Source organism: Kryptolebias marmoratus, linkage group LG2 (genome assembly GCF_001649575.2).
Source record: "Kryptolebias marmoratus isolate JLee-2015 linkage group LG2, ASM164957v2, whole genome shotgun sequence".
Classification (NCBI taxonomy): domain Eukaryota; kingdom Metazoa; phylum Chordata; class Actinopteri; order Cyprinodontiformes; family Rivulidae; genus Kryptolebias; species Kryptolebias marmoratus.
Window position 1 is genome coordinate 6,686,927 of NC_051431.1, and position 26,068 is coordinate 6,712,994.

The 26,068-nt window shown below is 39.1% G+C and overlaps 1 protein-coding gene across 5 annotated transcripts in view; it reads right to left on the reverse strand.

Moving 5' to 3' along the window:
• The window catches only part of robo1 (roundabout, axon guidance receptor, homolog 1 (Drosophila)), a 202,324-nt gene that overhangs the window by 19,531 nt on the left and 156,725 nt on the right, over nucleotides 1-26,068 (reverse strand). For all 5 annotated transcript variants that reach the window (XM_017416408.3, XM_017416410.3, XM_025005969.2 and 2 more), the window contains 15 exons: nucleotides 21,042-21,199; nucleotides 17,049-17,169; nucleotides 15,805-15,943; nucleotides 15,548-15,675; nucleotides 10,861-10,869; nucleotides 9,798-9,922; nucleotides 9,335-9,506; nucleotides 7,503-7,708; nucleotides 5,753-5,834; nucleotides 5,404-5,572; nucleotides 5,153-5,319; nucleotides 4,947-5,068; nucleotides 3,013-3,244; nucleotides 2,044-2,165; nucleotides 334-505 (listed from right to left, as the gene is read on the reverse strand). In XM_017416408.3, coding sequence (XP_017271897.1) covers nucleotides 334-505; nucleotides 2,044-2,165; nucleotides 3,013-3,244; nucleotides 4,947-5,068; nucleotides 5,153-5,319; nucleotides 5,404-5,572; nucleotides 5,753-5,834; nucleotides 7,503-7,708; nucleotides 9,335-9,506; nucleotides 9,798-9,922; nucleotides 10,861-10,869; nucleotides 15,548-15,675; nucleotides 15,805-15,943; nucleotides 17,049-17,169; nucleotides 21,042-21,199 — 2,124 coding nt within the window. The remainder of the gene's footprint in view (nucleotides 1-333; nucleotides 506-2,043; nucleotides 2,166-3,012; nucleotides 3,245-4,946; nucleotides 5,069-5,152; nucleotides 5,320-5,403; nucleotides 5,573-5,752; nucleotides 5,835-7,502; nucleotides 7,709-9,334; nucleotides 9,507-9,797; nucleotides 9,923-10,860; nucleotides 10,870-15,547; nucleotides 15,676-15,804; nucleotides 15,944-17,048; nucleotides 17,170-21,041; nucleotides 21,200-26,068) is intronic.

Sequence of the window (26,068 nt, forward strand, 5' to 3'; positions counted from 1 at the left end):
TTCTTTGTGGCAAGTTTGATGATGTTTGCATAACAGCAATCAACTAAATTACAGTTTTAAAAATTGCTGTTGATAATGAAAAAAAAAGAAACAGGTAGAGGCTTGAACATGTCTCCTACTACAAAGAAGGGAATTACATAAATGTCTGTTTACTTGGCAGAAGGTCATTAAAATGAAAGCTTTTTATCTGAGATGGACAGGTTAATGCTATAATTATTTGTGAAGTTATTGGGCTTCACTCATTTGCAAGGACTGGCAGAGAACAAAGCAGCTGTGGTAATGTATTCAGTAGGAAGAGGAAGACTGAATGAATAAACAACTGTTTCTACTCACCAAGCTGAAAGTAGGTGATTTCACTCTTGACCCCGGGACCAGCACTGGTGCTGGCTGCTACCTCCACACTGTAGCGGATGCCAGGGATCAGACTAGGTATCAGCATGGATAACGTTGAGCCCTCAACTGTTCGGTTAATGTGATACCTGCTCTCATTCCCCAAGCACCAAATCTGACACAACAGAGAGAAACAAAAAGAGTAAATTCAGGCCCCGTTACAAGGCTTTGGTGACAACATTCACTTTAGATGCTGTCACCATTTTAGCATACACTGGGTATTGTGTTACATAGTATGAAAACATTCTTAATGTGACTTTGTTTAAAAGTTTTACCTGAGGTAGCCATAACAAGTCTAAGAGTAGCCTCAACGCAATGGAAAACAAATGAGGATCAGTAATAACCCCCCATAACGTAATTTCAAAGCAAACTAAGAGCTGTCACTTGCAGAAAAAGAGAGGTATCACAAGCTTACTCAAACCAGAGCCACAAACTTAAGTATGCATTCAGCTCAGCACGAGGCCTGAAGACCTCCACAAAATCAGTGTCTGACAATTTGCTTTTTTACCCCTCACCTACTCTCACCACTTAATTATGTTAAAAACCTCATATTCTTTGCTGTGTATTATATATACATTTGTGTGTGTGTGTGATGGAAGCACAAAGACTTTGCACTTTCTATCACTGCTGAGTGGTAACGCCGCTGGGGACTGGGTTCAATAATGAGCAGGCAACTCTCTCAAACTGGATTTGAAAACCATGAAATTACTCTAAAGTTTATCACCAGAAAACATTTACCTGGAAAATTAAGTGAATGAACTTTTTCCCAGGCTCTGCTATATTTTCCATTCCACTGCTCACATAGATTCTTTATGATTCAAAAGAGCTTTCTAATTAAAACACAGGATTTTGACAGCACAGAGTTGGAGAGGACACCATTGTCCACAGTGATGCCATTAAGAACAACTCATGTCACTGTTATCACGTAATGGGGTAGGAATGAAGCCTTAAAGAAGGGCAATGGAAGGATGAACACATTATCACACCTCAGACCAATCAAAAGACATTTTAGAAGACAAAAACATTTCTCCTCATTGTTAATCCATTATTACTTTATAACTTGTTTAACGCTAAACTCTCTACAGTTCTTCACTACCTGCCTGTACAGTAATGTTTCTTATAGGTCACAATACATTCATTATTTTATTTTTTTGGTTTGTTTTACTAGGATTCTTGGTACTTGTCCTTTTATAATATTTTCTTCAATACAAAAAAGTACATATCCTAAATAATAGAAACCAAAATATCTTGTCTCTGTTTTAATGTATAAATGCAACTGAACGACCAAATGCAAGTAAACCAAAAAACACTGTAAAGCTTCATGGAAAAAAATCAAAACAAGGAAAGTCAGAAACAAGTTGTGTGAATTTAGCTTTTCCACAAGATGGCACTGTTTCACAAGTGTTTCCAGTAGCCTCATGAAATTTTTGACTACTTTTTTCTCATGTCTGAGTCTCACAACACACAGAGGAGGAGGTGCACAAAGGTACGCCTCAACCAGGAATTCATTACCTTTCTATGTCTGTGTATTGTCTCTTTCTCTTTTGTCTGCTCGGTCTGCAACCATGTTTGTGTTTCTATTATGTTTCAACAGAACAAATCCCATTTGCTCAGGCCTGAAATGACTGCTTGCTGGATTTTGTTTTTTGTCACCTTGTACTCCTGGACCACCCCATTCTGCTCCTCTTCTGGAGGGGGTTGCCAGGAGACGACGATGGCAGTCCCATTGTCCCCACTCTCTGTCACTGTAACCTTACGAGGAGGGGCACTGGGGGCTGGTAGGGTTAGACAAAGAAAAACACATGTTTGTGCATGATACATTTTTGTATAACCGCATTCAGTCTATCTCAGCCTCTAATGTGCAATTTAGCTGTCAGGGTTTACCTTTATGTGAGACTAAGGCTGATGTGAGAACAAATGACTAATCAGGAAAATTATAATGCTTTTATCTGAAAATGGAGGTAGTGTGGAAGTGCTTTTGTAAGTAAATAAAGCAAATAACTATTTACTCAAAGCAGGAAGGAAGTTATTAAAGTGGAGTATATGATTGTGCGTGAATAGGAATGTGTGGTCAAATAGTAATCCAACAAAAAATTACGAACTTAACATAAAATAAATGTGCTAATGAAAGAGAAAAAATGTGTTTACAGCTCTAAAAACAATTACTAATAGAAGTCAGAACAAAGGCAGGGAAAGCAGGAAAGGATCAAAACACTCCTACACATCTGACACACACAAAAACATATACACACTCTCCTAAATGTTCTACACTCACACTTTTCTTGAACTGTTGTCTGCAAATTAAAATTTGCAGTTGGGTTTTAAACAAACCTCAAGAGACTGCAACAACCACACCCTACGAAAAATTAGTACAACACATGCACTGAGGTGTTTTGTGTGGCTTTCCATACTCAAGCATGCTTTGAATGCACCACATTTCAACATAATATAATCCCACCACCACCCTGCCTTCACTGCGTGCCACGAACAGCTGTTATATGCCTTTACACATGCAAGCTGTGCAGATAAAATAATGTTTGTGTACACATGAAAAGATGCATGCACACATGGAAGCACCAAAGAACACTCGCATCCAGACATCCACGTTCGCACCCTCCCCACCTTCCTCTAGTGTCTTGCCAATTTTAACATCGCTGTCTGTTCCCTGGAACTCGTTGAAGAAAGGGCGGACTTTGAATTCATATGTGACACCCTTCCGAAGCTGCGTCACAACAGCGCTGTCCTCTCCAGGGGTCCGCACCTCAAACACAGCCCACTCACTCTTCTGCTGCCCCTCCGGTGAGGGCCTGTACATCACCTTGTAGCCCTGGATGTACTGTGATTGCTGCTCCACCTTGTGAATGGCACAGGAGCACAAACAAAGAAGGAGTAAGTGGGAGTTGTGTTTCACAATTCACAGTTACAAAAGGATGCAGAAAAAGCAATTTACTGTAGCATCACAAGGCAAATAAAGATTTGGGTGACTGATACACCAGGCATTGGATGGAATGGGGTACTAATTCATCACATCACCCATCTATTTATCCATTCACATTTACATCTCTCTCTCTTTGAATGTGTGTCTATGCGCCATTTGGAGCAGCAGTGATTTGTGCAAACCACACTATGAGGTCATTGGCCAAAGGTTCCTCCAAGTCTGGAGCTGGTTAAATAGGGCCCAGACTCCCAGAACAGTCTGTCTCATCCTGTCCCGCTCTCTACTGACTGCTGAAGTCAGGATAGAGGGGGAAATGTGGATCGTTACAGAGAGTACAAAAAGTTGACATTACAAGATGTTAAAGTACATTTGATCTAGCAAAAAAAGAGAGTGATAGAGAGAGAGAGAGCATAAATACAATTAATATTGTTCATTAGTTAGTTTTATCAATGAATAATTAGTGCTGATTTGCGATGCTGCGTTTTCTTTTTCAAGAAAATAACCAATGCCAATTAACCAACGCTCTAATATCCCTTCAAATCTTTGTGGAAAGAAAGCAGCACAGGCTTGTAAAGATTTTAGTGATTTCTTTGTCCCTTCTCCATAAAATGTGCTGCCAGGTCAGGTGGTCTTCATTAGCTGGAAAACTGTGCAACCATTTACCACAAAACAAAGGAAAATGTGAAACCAAGAAACTCCACATTGGGAATAAATTTAACGCCATAAAATGAGAAAACCGTGCCACTTAGCTACAATGTCAGCTACCCCTCATGTCATGTGTTTTACTGGAACATTCCAGTAAGACAGTAACTGGGCAGTAATGTTTTAAATCAGTCTTGACATGTAAGTATCCCTTCCACGTTTCCTCATCCTCCATTTATCACTCACTGTGTCACTTCATAATACCTGGGAATGTAGGGGGTGGCCTTTTGACTAAAGGGAATACAGAAATACTGAATACTGTTTTTACTATTCAGTGATTCATCCTACTGACAACTATTTACTATAGGAGCTTCAGCACTATGATCTTTAGTATTCTTTCAAACAAATACATTTTTAAATCATTTATAGGAGAACATAGTACCTCATATTTAGTTTGCAGCACAGAAATAACCACTTTGAGCTCCCAGTCTTACTTCACCACCTATCCAGTTTAACATCTGTAAACCATTTCCACCTAAGAGCATGAGCGGGCCATTTTTTCCTTCTCAGTTGTATTGTTTTAAAAGTCATCAAATGTTTTCAATCTGAGAAGGCACAGGCTGGCAAGCTATGTTATACTGTACTAAATGGCACTCTTAAGTACATTGGGTCCTAAAGTCTACCTCTAAGAATGGCTCAGTTGTTATTGTGGAAAAAGAGATGCAGATTGTTTTTGCTTTTGGTAACACAACAAGTTAAGGCTAATTTCACTTGGAGCATTTTTACTGCTTTTCAAAATGTTTTATTTTACTTCTGCAGGATACTAAATTGTTAATATATTTGCTCATATGAGCAGTTTGACAATAAGTTTTTTTACTTTAGAGCTGTTCTGATTAAAACCCAAATCCAGCCATATAGCAAACTCTTTATGAAAACCAGCTGATAATGAAACATTCCAGGAGAAATTCAAACTCACTGTCCACTGCACCCTGACAGATGAGGAGGAAAGAATGGTGGGGTTGTGCAGATGGATGACCACTTCTCCTAGTTCTCTTTGGATTTGGCGGTGGTCCACACCTTGACTGGTGGGTGGGATATCTATATAAAAAAACCATAAAGATGAAGAAAAGTGAACAAGCTTCTGCTAAATAATAAACATACAAGTAAAAAGGCAGTGCTCACCTTGTGTTTTCACAGCATCAGAGATGGGACTGGGATCACTAAGTCCATAGGCATTGGCTGCTCGCACTAAAAAGAGGTAGACTGCACTGGGCTTCAGGCCCTTTAGTACAAATGACTCAGTTTTTACGTGCTCTGCCAAGGTCTGCCAGCTGCTCCCTGATGCATGACTGCAGACACACAACAGAAATGAGTTAATTGAAATAAGGCCATGTAATAATTGGTCTATTCATAACGAAGCTGAAAAGATTTACCTAAAGGCCTCTATGATATACGATGTGGGAGTGGCTCCAGAATTAAGGTTGGGTTTCCAGGACAGTGTGATGGAGGTACGGGTCACATCTGTAACCTCAGGTTTTAAAGGCGCACTGGGGATCAGGTTTGGGTCAGTGGGTCTATTGGGTTGGACTGGAGCTCCAAATTCTATGTGCAGAAAAGAAAACATGGATAAAACGCATCAAAAAACATCTGCATCTTCCAAGTTACCAGATTTCTTATTAGTTTAAATAAATAATGCCAAAACAAATATTCATGTAAAACAAGGACAACTGCTATTATTGAACAAAAATCTCACTGTTGGACTTTAGATTGAATGAGCCTTACCTTGGACTTCTAAAAAGGCTTTCCATGAGGCCTCTCCACTGGGAGTAGAGGCAATGCAGGTGTAGGTCCCTGTATCACCAAGCTGAAGGAGGAGGAGGGTGAGAAGAGATTTGATTGAATGGAAATCATTCAAATGTGTCCAACTGTTTCCCTTCAGTAGCCTCAAACTCTCTTCTCCCAACTATCACTGCTGTCCCTATTGATATTTGTATGGAGTCAGTCGCCAGCAGCTGTCACTGCCTTGTAATCTCTGTACCATTTCTGTTGTAGCAAATCCAGGAGAAAGCAGCTGGAGGGACCAAATGGCAGACCATTTCTAGTCAAATGGAAAAGATATTCATCATAATACACTTGTTAAAGATATTTTCTTTCTCTTCTATTTCTTTTGAGCTGAGCTAAATCTGAATCTTAGTAATAAATCTGAATTTATATCACAAATAAATATTGCAGCACAATGGATTAGTGGTTAGCACTGTTGCCTCACAGCAAATAAGTCCTAGGTTCAAGCCCCAGGTTGGACCCGGGGTCTTTCTGTGTGGAGTTTGCATGTTCTCCTCATGTTTGTGTGAGTTTACTCCAGGTGCTCCCACAGATTCCAAGGCCTCCCTTGAAAAAGAGATCTGTGATCTCATTGGGACTTGCCTGGTTAAATAAAGGTTAATAAATAAATTAAATGTTTAACAAACATATTTAAACTCATTTCCATTCAAAATAAAACAGCTCATAAAATAAAATAAACAGCCTGTGTCTCAATTTTAAATTAAAAAACTCCAGCCACTGCTGATGAGTTTATGTGGTATTCAGCGAGCTGGTGTAGTGAATACCTAATAATTTTCACAATGCTGCATATTAAAAAAAAAATCAAAAAAACAAAACAGTCACTTTTGCTAACTAAAGGAAAAATCTCTGTGGAAGACAAATAATTCTGTTTTGCTTTGTTGGTGATGCATAGTCCGCTAAGGGCTGTTGTGCTGTGTAATACAAACATAAAAAAGAAAGAGATAAATTGTATGAATAATGAAACAAGCATATCCTGCCAAGTCCCCAAGGTGTGTATTTTTTGGTTTGCCAAGATAGAAATCTATTAAATTTGAAAATAATAACATACACTAAATCATGACTAAATAAATTATGCCAGGCAAAAACCATCTTCATTAAAATGGTGTCTGAGTGAAATGACAAGTTCATTAATGTAAAGTGTCTGCAGAGTTTACTCCGCTTCGGTACGAGAGTGGTTCTGATGCGACGGATCCTGCCTGTTTTGCACTGGCATAACAATCATACTGCAATCTTGTCACCACAAGACACGCCAGCATTCATCAGAACACCACAAAATGACGTGAACTCTGACCCCATGATGGCTCAATCTGGAAGACACGTCATCACCCCTTACATGTCTCTGACTAAGAGTGTTCGGCATCACACAGCCTGCCATCATGGCTGCACATATGGACGTGCACCGAATGGCACAAAAAACTCCCACTGTGCTTGCTGACTGACAGGAACTACCGAGTGTTCAACTTCACAGACTCCATTTCAAACCAACGACAACTGACTGACAGCCCACTGAGTGCTGGCTGCTGGCAGAAACACACGCTTTATTTACAAAGCAGCAGGGGCTTGCCAAGCTCATTATGGACGTAGTAGACAACTTTGAAGTCTACTGGAACAGAGTTAGACATTAAAAGCAGGGTAATATAAAGTCTTAATTGGAAATGGCAATATTTGAGAAAAGAACAGACAGTCTTACCTTTGCATATCTTATCTGCAGTGCACCGGTGTCCAATTGTTTGACCCTAGAGTCATGCGTGGACACTAACACACCATCCTTCCGCCACAAGATGGTGGGAGTAGGGTTACCAGATGTCACACAGTTCAGGACCACAGTGCCATCCACAGCTACTGTTTGATTAGTCGGTCCCTGTCGTATAACTGGAGGCGGGCGGTCTGACACCACTGTGCAAAGAGGAAGGAGAATGAGCAATTATAGGAACAGGTAGAGGCTGCAAATCTGTGCAGCCATGGAAACTAAAATTGAGTCAATTATGTACTAATGGGAGAAAACAAACATAAAAAGGTATATAATAGAAAGATGTGGACAAACAGCATGTAAGAATGTTCTAACCGCAAGGATAGTAGGTGAAGAATTAGGTTCAATTTTAAAAAAACAGGTAGTAATTTTCTAATCATTCAGCAGCAGGAGTTGATTTTAGCCAAAAAAAGTAATTTTGTGTAATTAAAATGAAACTGCTTGAGTTCTTTCACAAGAGATTTACCAGACATCTAGCGGTGTCCATTAAAATGTTAGCAGACAGCTATTCACAAACCTGGCCTCAGCCATAAAGCAACAAACAATGGGAAAAAAACAAAAAAAACAACAACGTAGCAAAAAGAAACTATGTTATTAACACAAGGATGCTGAAACACCTAGCTGCCTCACAGCCTGTGTTATTCATGGGTCTTCAACCAGAGGACACAGAGACAAACAGAAGCATAAAAGGAAATTTTGTATTTGACAAAAATATTGTAATACAGAGTAAACAAGTGCAGCAGGAGGCATAAAATGGTTTCATGTGAAAAGGATTTTAATTACTGATGAGTTTTTTCATTGCATTTTACTTTTCTGTACTGTGTGTAATTTATTACATTCTGACAACAAGCCTTTTACCTCTCTCTGATTGTTATTATTATTATTTTTCATAGCACTATTGATGACCATTGTTTTCAGCTCTGGTGATATACCAGCAAATTGCACTCAGTAATCTAGATTAATATAAAACATAGTGTAAGACAACAAATAATGATGAATTTATGTAAGCATAGATTTTCAGAATGCTGCTGCAATGTAATCTGTGAGTTGGTATGTCTCTGCTTTCTGTGTAAGGGATGGTACAATTACTAAAACATGGTCAACATGACCTGTTATTACCAGATCTGCCTGTAGAGAAGTGGTGGCCTCAGAGTAGCCTGCTCACTTTAATAACTGTTATTATTATCCAGAGAGTACAACAGAATACCAAAAGAGCAAGGAGAGACGGAGCATACCACTGTAGGCCTTAAATAAGGAAGGACATTCGATAAATGAAGAGATGAAACTAGGTGTGTCAAAGAAAAAGTAATAAATGCCCAGATAACTGTGGGAATGGTGGGAATGATACATAGTTTGTCCACTACGCTGCAAGGATTGGCTAGCAGGATAATTAAAGAACCCAGTCCAGACCTCACCACATAGCCACAGTCTTCCAACGGTAGACTACAGCAAGCCAACCATGGAATACCAAAGGAGATGTTAGCCACTGTGAAGCCAGAGAAGCCCAATAGTGAGCCACGGTCTGGGTGCACAGGCACCAGAGAGTCTCTACCCCTGACAGGAACACTTCGAACTGGCCAGACCAAACCTCACAAACCTCAATACGGATATTAATATGCTTTAGGGCTCAACCACAGAATTACAGATACTCACAAACTCAAGATTATCTAAAATTCCAATATCTCTCTATTTAACTTTTCATTCAGTGTTCCTAATTCTCTCACAAGCTTTGTTGCAGGCAAAAACTGTCTTTAAAAGGAAGAGCTGCATACCATCAGTAACCTCTAGCAGAGCCTTGGTGATCACACTGCCAGCAATGTTCAGGGCCTGGCAGCTGTAGTATCCCATGTCTGAGCGTTCAGCATCAGTGATGGTCAGGCCTCCAGTCTGAGACACAGAGAACCGACTGGAGGGTTGAGGAGGTTGGTAGGAGAATAGGAGGTTCTGTGAATTGAGCAGAAAAACACACTGAAATAAATAGAAATTGGTTGAAGTAATAATTGTTTCTAATGGGATAAGTGTGCCCAGACTATGCTAGGATAAAGTGCATCTTTGCGTCTAGGGTAAAAAAAAATTCTAATTCCCCCTCTAAATCTTACCTTTGTTATTTTCAAGCATTTGGTCTTATACTTTCTTGTTTGAAGCAGCTGTCAATTAACATCTAAAAATAGATATTTTTCTAAAGTTTGGAAATAAAATCAAATCTAATCCTCAATTGTTCTTCACTCAATTTACCTGACTGCCTTCCCGCTGCCAGAAAATAGCTGGCTGTGGGTTTCCAGTGGCCTCACACTGGAAAGTGACGGTTCTGCCAACTCCAACCACCTGGTTCCTTGGTCTCACCACAAATGTTGGCGGCACTGCAGGACAGCCAAAAAAAAAAGGTTAGTTTCTGAGCAGACAAATGTGCCATAGTACACTACGATTGAAATGATAGCATCACAGTTGCCAAATTTGCATTATACAAATGAAAGACAATAGGTGTTTAGATTAAGTTTTGTAAAGAAATATGTCTCTTTCAAAAGTCTGCATGGTGACTGGGCAGCACGTTAAATAGTGTTCAAATTTAAAATGTAGCCATTTTAAGGATGTAATGAAAAATGATTGTTCTTATACTCATTTGCATGGGGAAAAGCATGGGCCATTAAAATTTACATGGAAATGGAGAATAAATCTGAGCCATCTGTCCATGCTGACAACCTCCAATAGTGCAAGCCTCAAACAGAATTTAGTATTCATGCATCTTAATGATGCATTTTGTCTTAAGTAAAGAGTACTGATATGGTCCAATGACAACCATGCACTTCAGTGGCAATACTTGTCCAATAAAGCTCTAGAGAAACACAACCAGACTGTAGAGGTCAAAAAGCAGGGTGCTTTAAACCTCTAATTTGAAATAACTCTACTGCTAAAAGTTTTAAATAAATTGCATCCTCTTTAAACAAAAGCTGTTTGTTACATAGAAAAGGCAATCTTAAAACTGTCACCTGAGATAAAGACACAATTTGTCTACAAATAAGATGAGATTTTTTTTTTTTTTTTGGTGGGGGAGGGGGGGGATGCATAAAATGTGAACATAACGGAATGAAATGATGCAGCTTTACCTTGGAGGAACAAGATGAGCATACATCTTTTTTTTACCCACTAATGTCCTTTTGTCGCTGTTGCCCATGACAACAGAAACATGAGAGCTGATTGAAGGGTGGAGAGGTGATGGGTGAAGGATGGAGGGGGGGTTGTGACACCTTCCTGTCTCTGTCAGGGCGGTGAATAGGTGACAGGTGACATTTCAACTTACCAGACACGACTAAAAAGGAAACAAAAACACAACAACAAAAATACAAGGATAAATAAATAATAAACAGTATGACAACAAGAGGACAGATTAAGAAAAAAAAAGTGTGATGTTTATGGATACAAAACATCATGTTATTACCATCCTGCAAATAATAGACATGTTGTGTTTCATCCTTGACTCAAGCTCTTGGGACCACATGATACATGCAGCAAAATAATGAACAAAGCATAATAACTGTGGGTGATTAAAATTGCATTAAAAATACATATACACAAGAAAATACTGATAATATCATCATAGTCCTGGGACATTTTCAAGGACAGGAAAAAAATACTGAATTAAGTACAACAAAGTTGGAAAAAAACAGTTCTATAACAATATGAAATGCATAAAAAAACAAAAAAAGGATGTTTTATGTCAAGTAGCATCATGTTTTTTTTTTATGTTTTCCACTATCTAGATGTTGTCAGAAGATAAACACCCAACACTATTGATGAGGTTTTGAGCACCCTAAATAGCAGTTAGGTCACAGTTCCTGAAACATACCTTTGCATATTTAAGCCTGGCCCATAAAAACCCAAGGTGAATGTTAACTGTCACTCTCTGGTCATAAATCTTACCCGGCCAATCACTCACCTTATCTAATCTGTCTGCTTCAACAGCTCCCAAGGAAACATAAATGCTGTCAGTCAGAATAATGACTGAACCCTTCCTCCTCCCCCTGTCTGTTGCTGGCCTTTAAAATGCAGATAAGATGTACATCAAACGCTCTCAGAGGAAGACGCTCATGACTACCCGTGTGTGAGAGGCTTCAGATAAGACTCCCACAAATATACAACCACTCCATACCGCTTCCACGCATTCATTCATATGTGTCTAAGCCTTTAATTAAATAACCTTAACTCTCCCATCATGCAATGATCACAGCTGTGAAACTGGAGAAAGAGGTGAGCTTTAACTCTCCCCAGGCCTTCGGATCAAATTGACCCGAAGTTACAGGGGCTTCTCTACCTCTCTTCGTCTCTCTCTCTTTTTTTAGGGCTTCAGGAGGGTTAAATCTGACCTGCCTTCTTTGGTTTGAGCTTTCTGATGGCTTAAAGTGAGAGTCTATGATCTGATCAGACTAATTGAAAAAAAAAAAAAGAAAGAAACAAACACTTTTTATTGGGGCCTTAAGCATGTAAAGAGGTAGGATATGTATGAAACGCCATGGCAGCCGAATTAATAGGAATTAGAACAGAGGTGTGGTTCAGTAGACACTGTCTAAAGAAGAGAAAATAGTTTAAATGTTCTGTATCTTAATTTAAATGTGGTTTCCACAAATTTGTTTACACAAGTTATGGACAGTTTGACGGTTAATTAAAGAAAAACATGGATCAGTTTTAACTTTTTTCATCTCAGTTAAAAGAAGACTGAAGTCATTTTATTTAGATGTTCAAACCTTTTAGTTAATCCTCCTATAGTTTTGAGCTGAAAAACATTCATATTCATAAATTTGACATAATGTTTGACAACTCCTTAATATTAAATACAAAATTAAGTTCAAGTTGTTAGCCGAGGTAATGCTTTTTGTCTTTTAGAGATTCTGCAAAACATTTGGATGTTTTTATTTTAGATTGTTTTAACTGTTTGTATGTGGAGATAGAACAAATATAATATTTATAATATTTATTATATTATCACAAGGCTGGTGGTTTAATGCCTGACACCTTCACAGGCTGGGTGTGGGTGTGATAGGAACATTTTGTGTAAATGTTAAAGTTATCTGTTAAGGCTTATTATCTGATTATAGCTCACTTATCATATACAGCAACAACAACAAAAGTAAAAAAAAAATAAATAAATATGTAAGCATGACTCCCAAACAGACTTTTACATTTATCAACACTGAAACAGCAGACCGACTTCTGACAGAAGTTCCTCTCATTCACTCTCTTTTGGCACCCGTTCCAAGTCTCCTTCCAGACCCTTTACATGGGTTATTAGCAACACTGCTCAGGGGACTATAATTCTTTTCAAGACTTTTTCTTTCCATAAATCAGTGCTAACAGCAAATTTAACCAGTTGAGAAAAAAAAATAACATTGATTTTCTGACTTCTGTTAAATGAAGTCTGAAACAATGCATTTATATTAATATGGCGTCCACTGATAAAGCTTAATTTATAAAATGCAGTGAAAGTATAATCTAATCTCACCAGCCACAGATAAAATTCAGTCTAATTCTTAGATCACACAAACACACAGACTTGTGTTTACATATTGGTGGAAAAAGCTCTAAACTCCACGTCTATGCCACAGTCTCATGTGACTCAGATTAACGACTCCACAATGAAACCATAAATATAGCGGGTGACTTGGTCAATTACGCGTTTGTTTAATCAATCACTTGAATATTTTTCTTGACATATTTATAAGTCCAGAGGAGGTGTAGTAGACTGATAAACACACGTGTAAAACAATAATTTACTGATTAGGTTATATGGGGGCAGAACCCATTGAAAGAAAAATAGCCAGAGGCGCCACTTCAACACTGCTGCCATTGTTCACTGACAATCTGACCACAGGAGGGAGAGAAAATTCCAGCTGTCCAGAGATTTCCTCTAAAGGCTGATGTTCGCAATATAGTATGTCTTGCTGTTTCTAATCCAACTTTAACAACATCTACTTCAGTGATTAAGAATTCACATCATGTAACTGTCTACATTATAAAACTTTGTTTGTTGCTTCTAATTTAATTGGTTTAATTTCCCATTAAACATCACAACACATTTTTAAGAAAATCTCCGAAAAAATACATTTTTTGCAAATTTCACCTTAAATGTTCTTTTACCCATCTTATGGCAAAAAGTTCTCCAACTTTTTTTTTTTGTTCCAGCAACTAAGTCATTCTAATACAGAGGTTAAGTAATTAAGTAATTTGCCAACTTGCAGGCTGACGACAATGCCCACCAAACCCACAGACTAAACCTTTGCACCCCTCCCCAACTACCTAAATCATCCCCTCAACAAAGTTTTCTTCACTGAAATGCGACATCTCACAACTTACACATTGCTTCCTTTTTACTTTGGCCCATTTAGACTTGCAATTACCCAGCTTTTCTTTCCATTCCTGTGCATGCATCTTTAATTAGAAGCATGTCATTTCCAGCGTGGGACTGTGGCTTGCTCGTCTTTAATTAGCTGGACTACTCAGTACCCACAGCCTCGCTGGCCTCTGTGTATCCTGGACTGGATAAAGAGCAGAGATCTGAAGATGGAAATTGTTCCAGGAACTTTGAAAGCTCATTTGTTTATGTATTGTAGCATCTGATGTAAACATAATGTTTTTTTGCTGTGCTATTATGCAATTATTTAAATGTTACACTTAATCTGCATTCTCCTTTAAACTGACAGAGATATTTATTTGTAAAAGTAAAATCAGTTTAAGAGTTCTTACTTCAAACTTCTACAAGACGGTGGTTGAAAGGGATTATGTACGAGTAGAGAGGGTCAGTACCTTCTCTGCCATCATGCAGGCAGAAGGGAACTGGCCTGAGGTTAAGACATTTAATATCTACTGAGGACAGGGGAGGCTTTAGCATTTCAAATATGATTCTAAGTCAGGAGAACAACTTATTGAGCCATGCATCAATGCTGTTCCCTTTCATTAACTAACCTTTCATCAAGGAGAGAGAGAATAGAGAAAAAGCAATAAGAGAGATAGATATATTGATGAGTCTATTGGCAGGTGTACCTAATTTTGTACCACAAACCATTCTAATGATTGCTGTCCTGCAGAGACAATCAGGAATTACGCTATAGGGTACCCATGTAACAATAAAATGTGTTTCCATGTTGGGGGGCGTGCGGAAAAAGCAGCTGCCTTGTTCGTTAAATTGTTGCTGTGCACATTGCAGGCAGTGACATTAATATGACTGACCTCACCACAGAAATCTCTCTTTCCCCTCAATCCTTTTCACCACCATCACCCCCAGCCCCAATTCCCAATCCATTTTGCATCTATGATGAGCTGCCTCTCTAACACCAAAATTCATCCTGTCCCTCCGTCCAATCCCCATCCTTTACGCTCTAAGCTTCTTCCTTTTCCCCACCCACTTGTCTCACCAGACTCCACATATTCCTATTACTTTGGCGTTAAATGGCCTCTGTGCTCTTCTGATTCTCAGGAGGGTTTAGGGGTGATCCCACCCCCCCATTTTTCTTGAATGCGTTCTTTCTGAATGTTCACACTCTGTGACCAGCTGCTTTATATTCCAACTGTGTTAATAGGAGGTCTAGAGAAGAGGGCCACAGGAGACACGCAGATATTCCATAGGTTCACAAATAGCACTGTAGGTCTTGAAACAGAGAAAGACTAGCCTCTGGAGAAATGTGACTTGTATAAGGCAAATGAAATTGATTAATGTTGAGCTCCCATGTGCGCAGCTTTACAACTGTTATAGATTTTTGCATTTTTTAATTAGAAATCAATCAGCTAATTGAGAGAGAAAAGTTTAAGTGATGGTCATATAATTGCAAAGCCCATGGCCCATGTTGCACTGGAACAAGGCTAAGCTACACTTGAATCAAGCTGCACAAAAGCCCAAAAATAAAATTATTTACAACAACAACAATTATTTACAACATATTGTATGTGTTCAACAAAACTGTGTTCAACTTAAGGCTTGCAGCAGTGCTCTTGCTTACCGTGGACAGTGAGCGTGGCTGATGCCTCCGCCTTGCCCACCATGTTCTCTGCCACACAGGTGTAGGAGCCTACATCAGCTGAAATCACACGGCGGATCTTCAGGGTGTGGTCCTCACGAATCTCATACCTGGTAAAGCAGGTTCACAAGTATTGTATGATGACAAAGACACACACAACAAAAACCAAACTTAAAAGGCTTAAAGCAAAAATTGTAAAAGAAGTGTTTTATAAAAAGGAGCTGATTAATGACTCATACCTTCCCTTAGGTAGGTCCCCATCATCTTTCCTCCAGCGTACAGTGGGAACTGGGTCACCACGGGCCTCACACTTAAACTCCACACTTTGGTCCACTAACACCACCTGGCTACTTGGGCGACGTACAAAGCTGGGACGCTCTGCACAGATGACAACAGCAAATAAATTAAACATAATAAAGCACAGAATAGTATAAAATCTGTAGTTTTAAGATAGAAAACAATAATAACTAATGGACAATAATGCCCCTAAGCTAATTACATTATGTGAAGGGCTTTTTGTATCATAAATGTCAATATAGCAATGAGTGCTACTTTGCATAAATATTCTATTGGCAAAATGACAGTAAAGATTGATTTTGCTCTTTAGAAGTGTATTTCCTACCTCCAGTCTAAAATAATATGTTTCATTAAGGCTGAATTGCTTAAATTAGAATCACTGAAACAAACAAAAAAAAAACACACTTACACATAAGTAAGTTTAAAATCAAAATGGGAATTTTACAAAGGAAAAAATCCCAAAACGGACTCTTAGAATTCACCCTTACATATTGGTCAGATATGACAAGTGTTGATCTAAAATGAAAAAAATTGTGTAAAACAGCATATTGTGCACGAATTAAAGTCATATTATTAACCTTAAATAAGTGTCTCTTTAAGTTCATAGGTTTCTAAGTTTTGCTGAAACGGCTGTAAAGATGGCTGCATTTTCAAACAGCTTCGCCCAGCTACTTCTCAGCAGAGCAGTAGAAAAAAAATGACTCCATTCAAGCTAACCGGCTTTTCCGCATAAACACGTCCACAACAACTTCTGACCAATTACACAATACATGGCGCAAACCCCTGTGTGAAACAGTTTGGCCAGGGGTTTTGTGTTGCGAAGGGGTGGACAAAGCTGCTCTGAGAACAAAATGATGTCACGCAACCACGTGAATCAGAGACGACTTTGTGACTTCTCATGGAGTATGCAAACAGTGTAAGACCTAATGAAGAAAAGCCTTTGTCATCTTGGAACTTTTGTTACACTAAAGCTTTGACTTTATCTTGTCTGAAAAGCCCAACACTTTACAGCTACTGACAAGTGTGAAACTGTCACATCACATCCTGTGATAACAGCAATATTGTTTTGTTCTCTGGAAGGGGAGATGTTAAACAGCTGGATTCTGAGACACAAATAGAAAAGGCAATGTAAAGCAGACAATGTCTGAGGTGCAGTTACAAAAAAGAAATGAACATATAGATTTACCCAGCACTGTAAGTTCAGCTATTTCACTTTCACGTTCTCCAACCATATTTGTGCCGACACACACATACTTTCCGGCATCGCTCTTACGGGCATTTGTGATCATCAGCTTCCCTCCACGTATCTGAGATTTAAAAAACAAAACAAAACAGTTTAGACACCTAAACATGGAGAAGAAAGATACATTAGTAAAGTCTGAGAAACACATTGGAGGCAATAGTTGACAAACAAAGAAAACAGACAGAAATCCAACTCAAATATTTCAAAAAACGTTTCCAGATAGCTCAAAATATTGCCCAAGAATTTTTATGCCTCAAAAAGTATGAAACACATTAAGACACTGCAAAAAAATGTCCATTTTAGGGTTTTACTTTGAACTCACAAAGGCAGAAAACAATTGGACTGCTGCATCTGTGAGGGTGTTTTGCATTGTTACCCATCAGTACAAAACAGGACTGTTCCCTCTCAGGGTAAAATGAGAAAAAGACTTTCTCAAGCTAGCACAACAGGAAGTCCCAGAGGTAACACCTGAGGCACATTAGGACTGCAAGCACTTTTACAGTCATGTCAAAGAACTCAAGGACAGTTTATGTTTGTGTGTGTATATATATATATATATATATACATACATACACATATATTATTGCATGGAAAATGCTTTAAAGAACAAGTTTCATGGATTCATTTTTTCCCACTATATGCAGGTGAGAGCAAGGAAACCACATTTGTGGACACCACACACACCGGGTAAATGCATGTTTATCCAGGTGAATGTCATGTCTGTTATTTCCCATGGCTTTGATTACAGGCCAGAGGAGATGCTTTGTTCTCATGGAGTCAGAATGGCAACCAAAGCCTCAGCACAGGCCCCTCAGCCTCACTCTCAGCTGACAACCATAGCAGTCTGTGTAGACACAGACAATAGTATGGTGCACCAGGGATCGCCATGCTTAGATAGAGCTTAAGGTTTTAAATGCACACATCAGCCTTCAAGACCAGAACCACCCCCTGCAAGCATGTAATCGATATCCTTATTAGAAAAGGGCTAACAGAGAACTTGAGACACAATATCACAAAAGTCTGCTCTACCCGTGACTACCACGTTAAACCCTGTGACACAAATGATGCTATGCAGGCTATGATGTCTTAGTTAATCTATATAATAGAAATGTATATGTCTGAGGGGCAATTAGGATAAGTATAAAAAATTTAAAAAAAAATCTAGACAACACATTGTTCTGCTTCTAAGACATTCTTCAGACCTTCACGCTCCAGTTTAATATTCACGGTAAGGCAAAAGAAAAAACGCACTCAAAGGGGCTGTGGAAGGCTAGCTTATTTAGGGCACCCTGTGGTGCTGGAAGGGTTTGAAGTATCATTATGTTACTGTTTGTTTGAGAAATGGCTTAACAGCTAAAACACTGTGACACTCACAAAGGCCCAAGGTCAGAGCAGACCATACAGCAAAGAAAGAGGAGGGGGTGTACTGTTGGTTCCACAGGGCTTAAACATGAGGATCAACTCAAGACCCAGCCCACTTTATACATACTCTTACCTCACTTGGAGTTTATGTCTCTCTTCCTAGCACATGTGAAGTGCCAGAGCAGCAGGGATCCTGAGAGTGGTGCTAAATTAAATTAATTCAGCAGATTTCTTTTTTCTCTCTCCATGCATATCCTCTCAACACAGTGCAACCTGCAGGCTGTCGAAAACCCCAACTGTCTGACCACTATCCCTGCATCACAGATAGAAAGCTGGATCCTGTTGGCTTTTGTCTCATGTCATTTGGCATTGCTGATAATGCAACCCCCACCCTGTATCCCCATTCAGCATCATGTTTGCTGGTATTCACACAGCAGTTCATTTTCCAAGCTAATCATTAACCACAAATGTTACACAAAAAAGAGGATGATATGCTGCATTTCAGCCATGTACTTATAATGCTGCTGAGAACCTTGTGCTCTGAGCAGACATTGGTTAAGGTTTAAGTACTAGCATTTTTCCTTTCCCCCATTTTTAGCCTTCCCTCTTTGTTCCTGAAAGGCCAGTTTGATGAAACTGAAAGAACATGGCAGCTAGTACCACAGCAGCATTACAAAGTAACTGAACAATCTCATTTTTATTTGCTCTGTGGCAAACCTATCAAACCTGCCCCACATGAACTCATGAATATAGTCTATGCTGCACAAAGGGTGCTGCTGGCATTTGCAGACAGAAAATTGAAACAGAGATAAACATAAGAAGCTCTCTCTCGTAGTTCTTCTCATTTAATGTCACTGAAAGCTCTTTATGCTGCATTCTGCAAATTCAAAACATCTGATCTTAGGGCAAAGAGAAAATCCCCACTGCAGGTGGTTTGGGACCTTAGTACAATCATCACTAATCACCAAGGGGATTGTACATTTCAGCATGTTATATGGGAGGAGGAATAAACTGAACTAAATATTACAATACAGGCTGACTGAGGAAGAGGCCTTTAATAAGCTCAGCTGGTGAACTCAACCTTTTAACCTCTGTGTTCCTGTCCTAAGTCCCAGATTCATTCACATTTACTGTAACATAAACAATGTCTGGAAATTGTTCAAGGATTGTCCAAGTTCTGTTAATGTGGGAGTCAATGGGACACCATCCAGACTCCCATCTGTCATCACAGTTGATCACATATCTTTAGATGGTCATACATGACATCTAGAATGACTTTTAAAGTGGTCATTTGGGAACACTCTCAGTTTGTGAGGTTCTGTGCTCGACGAGAAGTTTACAGTGAGCAACACCAGCTGTTCAGTCCAAGTTTCCAGTTCCACAGAAGGCTCAGCTCTAAGTAGCTTGGTTTGAATATCTAAATGCTCAACATTTACCCAAAGCATGTCAAACATCACATTTATTAAAGCCCCCCAAAATTGTATATTGTGTTTAAAAAGAATAACATTATTTATGCAAAAAAACTGTGAGCAATGCATGAAACAAAGATGAAATAATACAGATTTATCTTTATCTTTATCATTATTGCCATACAATAATGAACAAAAGATAAGATAAAAAATGATAAAACAATGATAAATGAGATTTATGATGCTCTTTTGCTTCATTAAGCTCAAAACATTTGAACTCTTTTGATTGCTCTAGCAAGAGAGTACATATTTAAACACTCATCAAGAAGTAACCATGTGACAAACTGTTTACTGTGACCCGGAATAAACTCAGAGACAAATACAGTATGATTAAGTTCTTTTCTAACTGCTTTATTTGCTCTTTTTTTTCCAGTTTAGCTGTTTAGCAGCCAAACACAAACTCTTAATCTTCTGCAGCTGAGCTTGGAAAACCAGGCTGAGAATAGCTGACCTGTTTAGGATGTTTACCTTTAATCAAAGCTCTGTGTCCAACCAAAGCTGTTCCTTATCTGTAACACTGTGTACAGTTATCTGTTGGTGACAGCTACTAAAACAGACTAATTGTTCATTTAAGGCACAAAGTTGGTTAAATATTTCAAAATGAAAAGTATTCTGCACAAATCCGTTCTTCGCAAGCATGCACAGCTGATTGATACCACCATGCTGGCTTTGCTGTTGCTGTAATTAAGGTTGGTTGTAAATCAAATGTAGATAGTTGTTTAGGTTCTGCAGCTGCTTGCTGCTGCTGAGTGCAACTTTCTCCTCTTTGATTCTGGTCAGCTCATTCCTTCCTCCTGAAATATGCTCCTCCTGGTTGAGTTCATCAACAAACCACCACTAATCAATGCACAGCTGCTGACGAAAGGAGCAGGACCAACTGAAACCTCCGTAATTAAAGGTTGTAGCCACCAAAATGGTTAATTTGGGTTTAGGAATGTTTTTATGTCAACAGTAAAATCAAACAAATCAACCAGTCAACAAATGCTAAAGTGGTGGTAATGATTTGACCTTCATTACCAGGTCACTGTATTCCATAGATTTAAACATATATAAACATTTTTAGGCATCAGTGATAACAGTGTTAAAGACACTGTAGAATACTTACAGTGATCCGCTCATCTCTGTCATCAATATTTACTCCATCTTTTTTCCATGATATCGTGGGTTCAGGATGTCCCCGAGGAGGCTGGCATTCCAAGACGGCGGGCTCTCCTGCAGCCACAATCACATCTGCAGGGTTTTGTCTAAAATCATCTCGTAGAACTACAAAACAGAAGAACAGAAAAGAAAATCACCCAGTTATCAACTTCATCTAATTTGGAAAAAACAGTACAGTTAAAGGCAGTGGGAAAAAAAAAACAGAAGTCAAACATGCCTAGTTTATGTATAGTTGATACAAATTTAACATGTACTGCATGTTCTACAATTCAGAATACAACCTTACAGCTATAGCAAGCAGCAATGAGAAACTCATTCAGGTGGCCGCCATCATTTCTCATGGTCATGACCTTCCTTTTTGTTGATTGAACCACACAGACCTACCAACAGGATCATCACACACACATTCAACTCATCACCTCTCAATCATCACCTCTTTATCTCTCCCCAACACTACATATTTAGATCCCTTGAATTCTTATGCCTGTTCTGTCTTGACATGGTTGGAAATCTATATTGGATCCAATCTTCCAAAAGGACTAGATTCTTATTTGCATTGATTTCTGGAAGCGATTTTAAAAAAATGCACACGCACCCCCTGGATGTTCATTATTAGGCAAAAATAGGTCTACAGATTCTTGATCTAAGATCAGATTTATTGATGCAAAATCAATGATGAATACATCAAAAATGATAAACTGAGCAATTCTGATTTCCATTTTAGCCTTAGCCAAAAAAAGAGAATAAAAACAGAAGATTTCACTTAAAGTCTTAGGTACTTTATTGGAATTTTTTTTTTTTTTTTTTTGCATTACGGTCAATATTGTTTCATTAACCAAAATCAACATGTTGAATTTTTGAAAGTAAAAAAAAACAAAAAACACTGGGTAACTAGTGTTTCCTGGTGATATAAACTGGTGATTATTTAAAAAGAGAGAAAGGTATTAAAAAGCAACATCGCCCTCTAAAAAGGAACAAGCTTCCTTCGGTTTACAATGTGTCACTTGTCATTTTCTTGGCTCCATGACACATTCATACCAGGCATAAAGCAGAACTTTCACTCTGAAAAGTCAGGCTAAATATAAAAAAGATCAGTTTGTAGACCTGCATATGTTATTTTGTGTATATGTTTAGAAAATCTCACAAACATGAGACAGTGAAGCTTTATTTGGCTCATCAGAATACTCTTAAGTCATGTCAGTCACAGATGAAAGTCAGGCTAACTAAAGAACTTCTCATCTACTGACAGCCTCCAAATTCCTAGGTAAACCCTTTAAGTACTTAATGAGTCTATCCCAAGTACTGCTTGCTGCTTCTTGTAATCCTGAGTTTTCAGTGCAACATTTCTGCCAGTTCACGTTCAGACCCACACCTGTCGGTGTAGCAATTTAATAAGAATAGGAGAATATTTTATTAAGAATCGTGTCAAATATTTCATTTCTCACACTGTTAATGCCACCAAGAGAAAGAGAGACATACAGATCAACATTGCAGTTCCACACTTCTAACCACAGTGTTTGTCGAAAACATCTGTAGAGCAGTAAGGTGTTTGATGCCCTGCATTTTCTGCTCTTACTCTGATCCATGTCACACTCAACACTGCAGCTGCACGGTGAGTTCATTTTGTACGGTTAACAACAGATCAAGTCATTCAGGAATGCAACTGTAAACACTAAACATCCGATCCATTGAAACACATAGTTCGTCTGAGGAAATACTGACTTTATTTGTATCAGCAAAGCCAAACTCTTCTGAATAGGATTACTGTAAAAGTCAACATCTTTGAATAATAAAGCGAGTTAAACACTGAATATGCTGTTGCCAGCCCTGACTTATTTCAGAAGAAACAATTCAGAGTTACTCTTCTATAAAAATTATGGCAAAAAAAAATGAAAGAGTTACATGTAAAAAGAGTTTTAAATGAATTCGGAGGACTAATGCAGTGTTTAATAAATGTAATGGGGTTTTTGCTTGACTTTAACGGTGACATTAATTACGCACCAACTCCTCCCAGCAAGGTTTCCATCTCCCCCCACTGAGATCACTGTAATTCTTTTTAACAACATTTGCATGCATCTGTCCCTTTGTTACATATAAAAACATGTATAAGAGAAAGAGGAAAGAAAGAGATAAAATGCTGATGGCCCAAGGGGAAGCTGGCATCCTTCAGTGTTTACATCAACAGCACAGTGACCTCCAACCCTCCGCACCAGCACTCACTCCCCCCCAGCTCACTGCCCTCCCTCCTCCACCAAACCAACACCTCTTTGTTATAAACACAGCTGAGTGCAGCACAGCAGACAGCCCTGAACATCTGCGTAGTGGAAAACAAATTCCTCTGGGATGGAGGCAGAATGGGGAAAGCGGAGACAGCCAGACAGTCTCTCAGACAGACAGACGGGCCCGGATCTGGATGAGGTACTAAACCCCAGTTCCTTTTCCTTGTCAGATGTGGACCTGTGGTTGAATCATTTGCTTCTTGTCCCCTTGGCTCAAATAAGCCATCTAGCCTTGCTCCTTCCTGTATACATACTGCAAAAGGCCCTGAATGCTCCTAATGTTCCCATTTTGGATCTCAGAATTGTGGGGGGGAGCGGGGTATGCTCTCACAGTGTGTGCAGTGCTAGGAGTGTGTGGTGTGGTCTGTATCTGTGTTTGGGATAATGAGCCTACTCCACTATTCAGTCTCTCTCGTGAGCCTGCAGCTGTCCCCTAGCAGATAATATTTCCTGGGCTATTAACAGGAAGGCTAAAGTCTGTGTGTGTGTGTGTGTTTAAAGAGAGATTTTCATCTTGTAGCCTAATATGTGGAAATGGACCAAAATCACAGGTTCTAGCATGAAAATGCCTTTTTGTCCATCCTGGATTTGCTCAAAAACATTGATGATAGGATGGTAAATTGCGGACCTTGACAGATATCAATGTGGCACATCAAGGTAAAGGGTCTAAAATGTTCTGAAAAAGTCAGAACAACAAAAAAAGTTTTAACTCACATGGATAACACCGTTTGCTACAACAAAACAGCTGAACCTCTATGAGACAACCATATTTATCAAAGGAGAGGTTTAGGTCATAGTCTCAAACAGCTGTCAGGTCCTGCCAAGATCCATCCTGCCACGCTTCAATGTACTGTTATAAATTGCTCCCAGGGTCTACAGTAGCAAACTGGAGTTGTGCTGATGCAATTAGTTGCCATCATTTCTTAAATCCAAAACCCTTCCTTAAAAAGGTCAGCTGGGATGGCTGCTCTCAGCTTTGAAAACCCACAGGTTCATCACCCGTACAAGTTATCCACTGTCCACATGCACACACTCACACACATGCAGTCTTTTCCTGGGGAAATTGAAAACAGATGTTTAAATGTCAAATTAAAATGAGATTCCCGTGCTGCCCCTTCAACATTAATGAAAATGAAGACTTAATGCCACACACAAGTCTGAGTGGAAAGACCAGATGAGCTTTGTTTTGAGGAAATGAAACCAAGTCAAACAAGTTCCCAGCAAATCTTTGGAAGGATACAAAAACAAACCCACCAGTGAATTAAAGGTTTATCAAAAGGCACTCGGAATCAGCCCTGCAGAGACACAGAGCACAGCATGGGTCCTGCCTTTGGCTTTTTTTTTTTCTGGAAACAGAGTGGACATGGCTAACCCCAACGGGGAAGTAAAGTGAATGATGAGACCACAGAAAATAAACAACAGAGAAGAAAACCAGCAAGTAGAGGCAAATGGGAAAAAAGTGCACCCTTTGTGTATTTCTTTCAGGTTTTCTGAAGGTAGTTTAAGACCAACTTTGTTAAAGCTTGTGAAGTATATAAAGTCAGAATCAACAACTAATATTAGCAGGGATATCAAAAATCAACAACTAATATTATCTTAATAAATTCAGCAGAGATGAATACTCAGTATAGAGAGAATACAAGACATTAAAAGGAAAAGCATCCCCAGATGTTTCCTGTTTAACCATTGTGCTTCCTTGGCTACTCATTTTATTTAGCACAACTGTTAGAGTACATGTTTATGATTGAGTTAAAAACATAAACAAACACAAAAAAGTAAATGGCTAAACAGAATTCTGTCACAAATTGAGTAGCTCTAACTTGTTAACATTTGCCTTATATTGCTCAAAACATATACTGTAGCAGATAAACCTGCTGCTTCTTCGGGTGTGTTGTTTATGCCATAAGCAAAAACCTGCCTTAGTGCATCTATGTTGTATTCTTCCATTCTGATCTTCTTCACCTTGCCTCCAGCTCTGGCCTGGGAGACGAGCACCTCTCATTCTCCTCCATGATGCATCTCCCACTTCGTCTTGAAATTTCTCACTCCCCTTTCAACATGTGACCTCTCAGCTCACACACCCTGAGAAGCTTACATGAAACACAAACTCATAGCAGTGGTGTGTTAACCCATAGTGCCACATTGCACAGGCTGTTGCAGGTGGATAAATTGCCAGAGGCGTGCGCACAGTGAGTGTGTCTGTTTGCACTGCATAAATGTGTAATATTGCTGGTGGGTGTGAAGGTTTAACAGGACTCCTACAGTATTCTGGGAAAACACTGCTGCCCTCCTCCACCTTGTTCCCTTGTTCCCCCCTGACCTCACCACCAGAGAACCTGCACAGTGACCTCCCCTCTCTTTGTCTTTCTGTTTTGAGCCCATGCCCTCCTGTCCACCCTGCAGACACTCAACCCTTTTCAGCAATCAAACAGTGCACAAGCTGCAAAGAACATGGTATTGTTTGAGACACCTAGATGATTACAGAAATAAACTTCACAGCTTTGTACACAAGCACAAATACAAAATTAAAGCTGACAACAAGTAAAAGCATTAGTTGAGATCCCAGTAAATCAATTACACATTTTCCACTTCTAGTACGTTTTTTTTTGAGGATTTGATTTGCAGACTTTTAATTCTCTCTATAAATAAATCATTAAAAAAACAATACAAGCTCTCTTCAGAAAGTGTGACATTC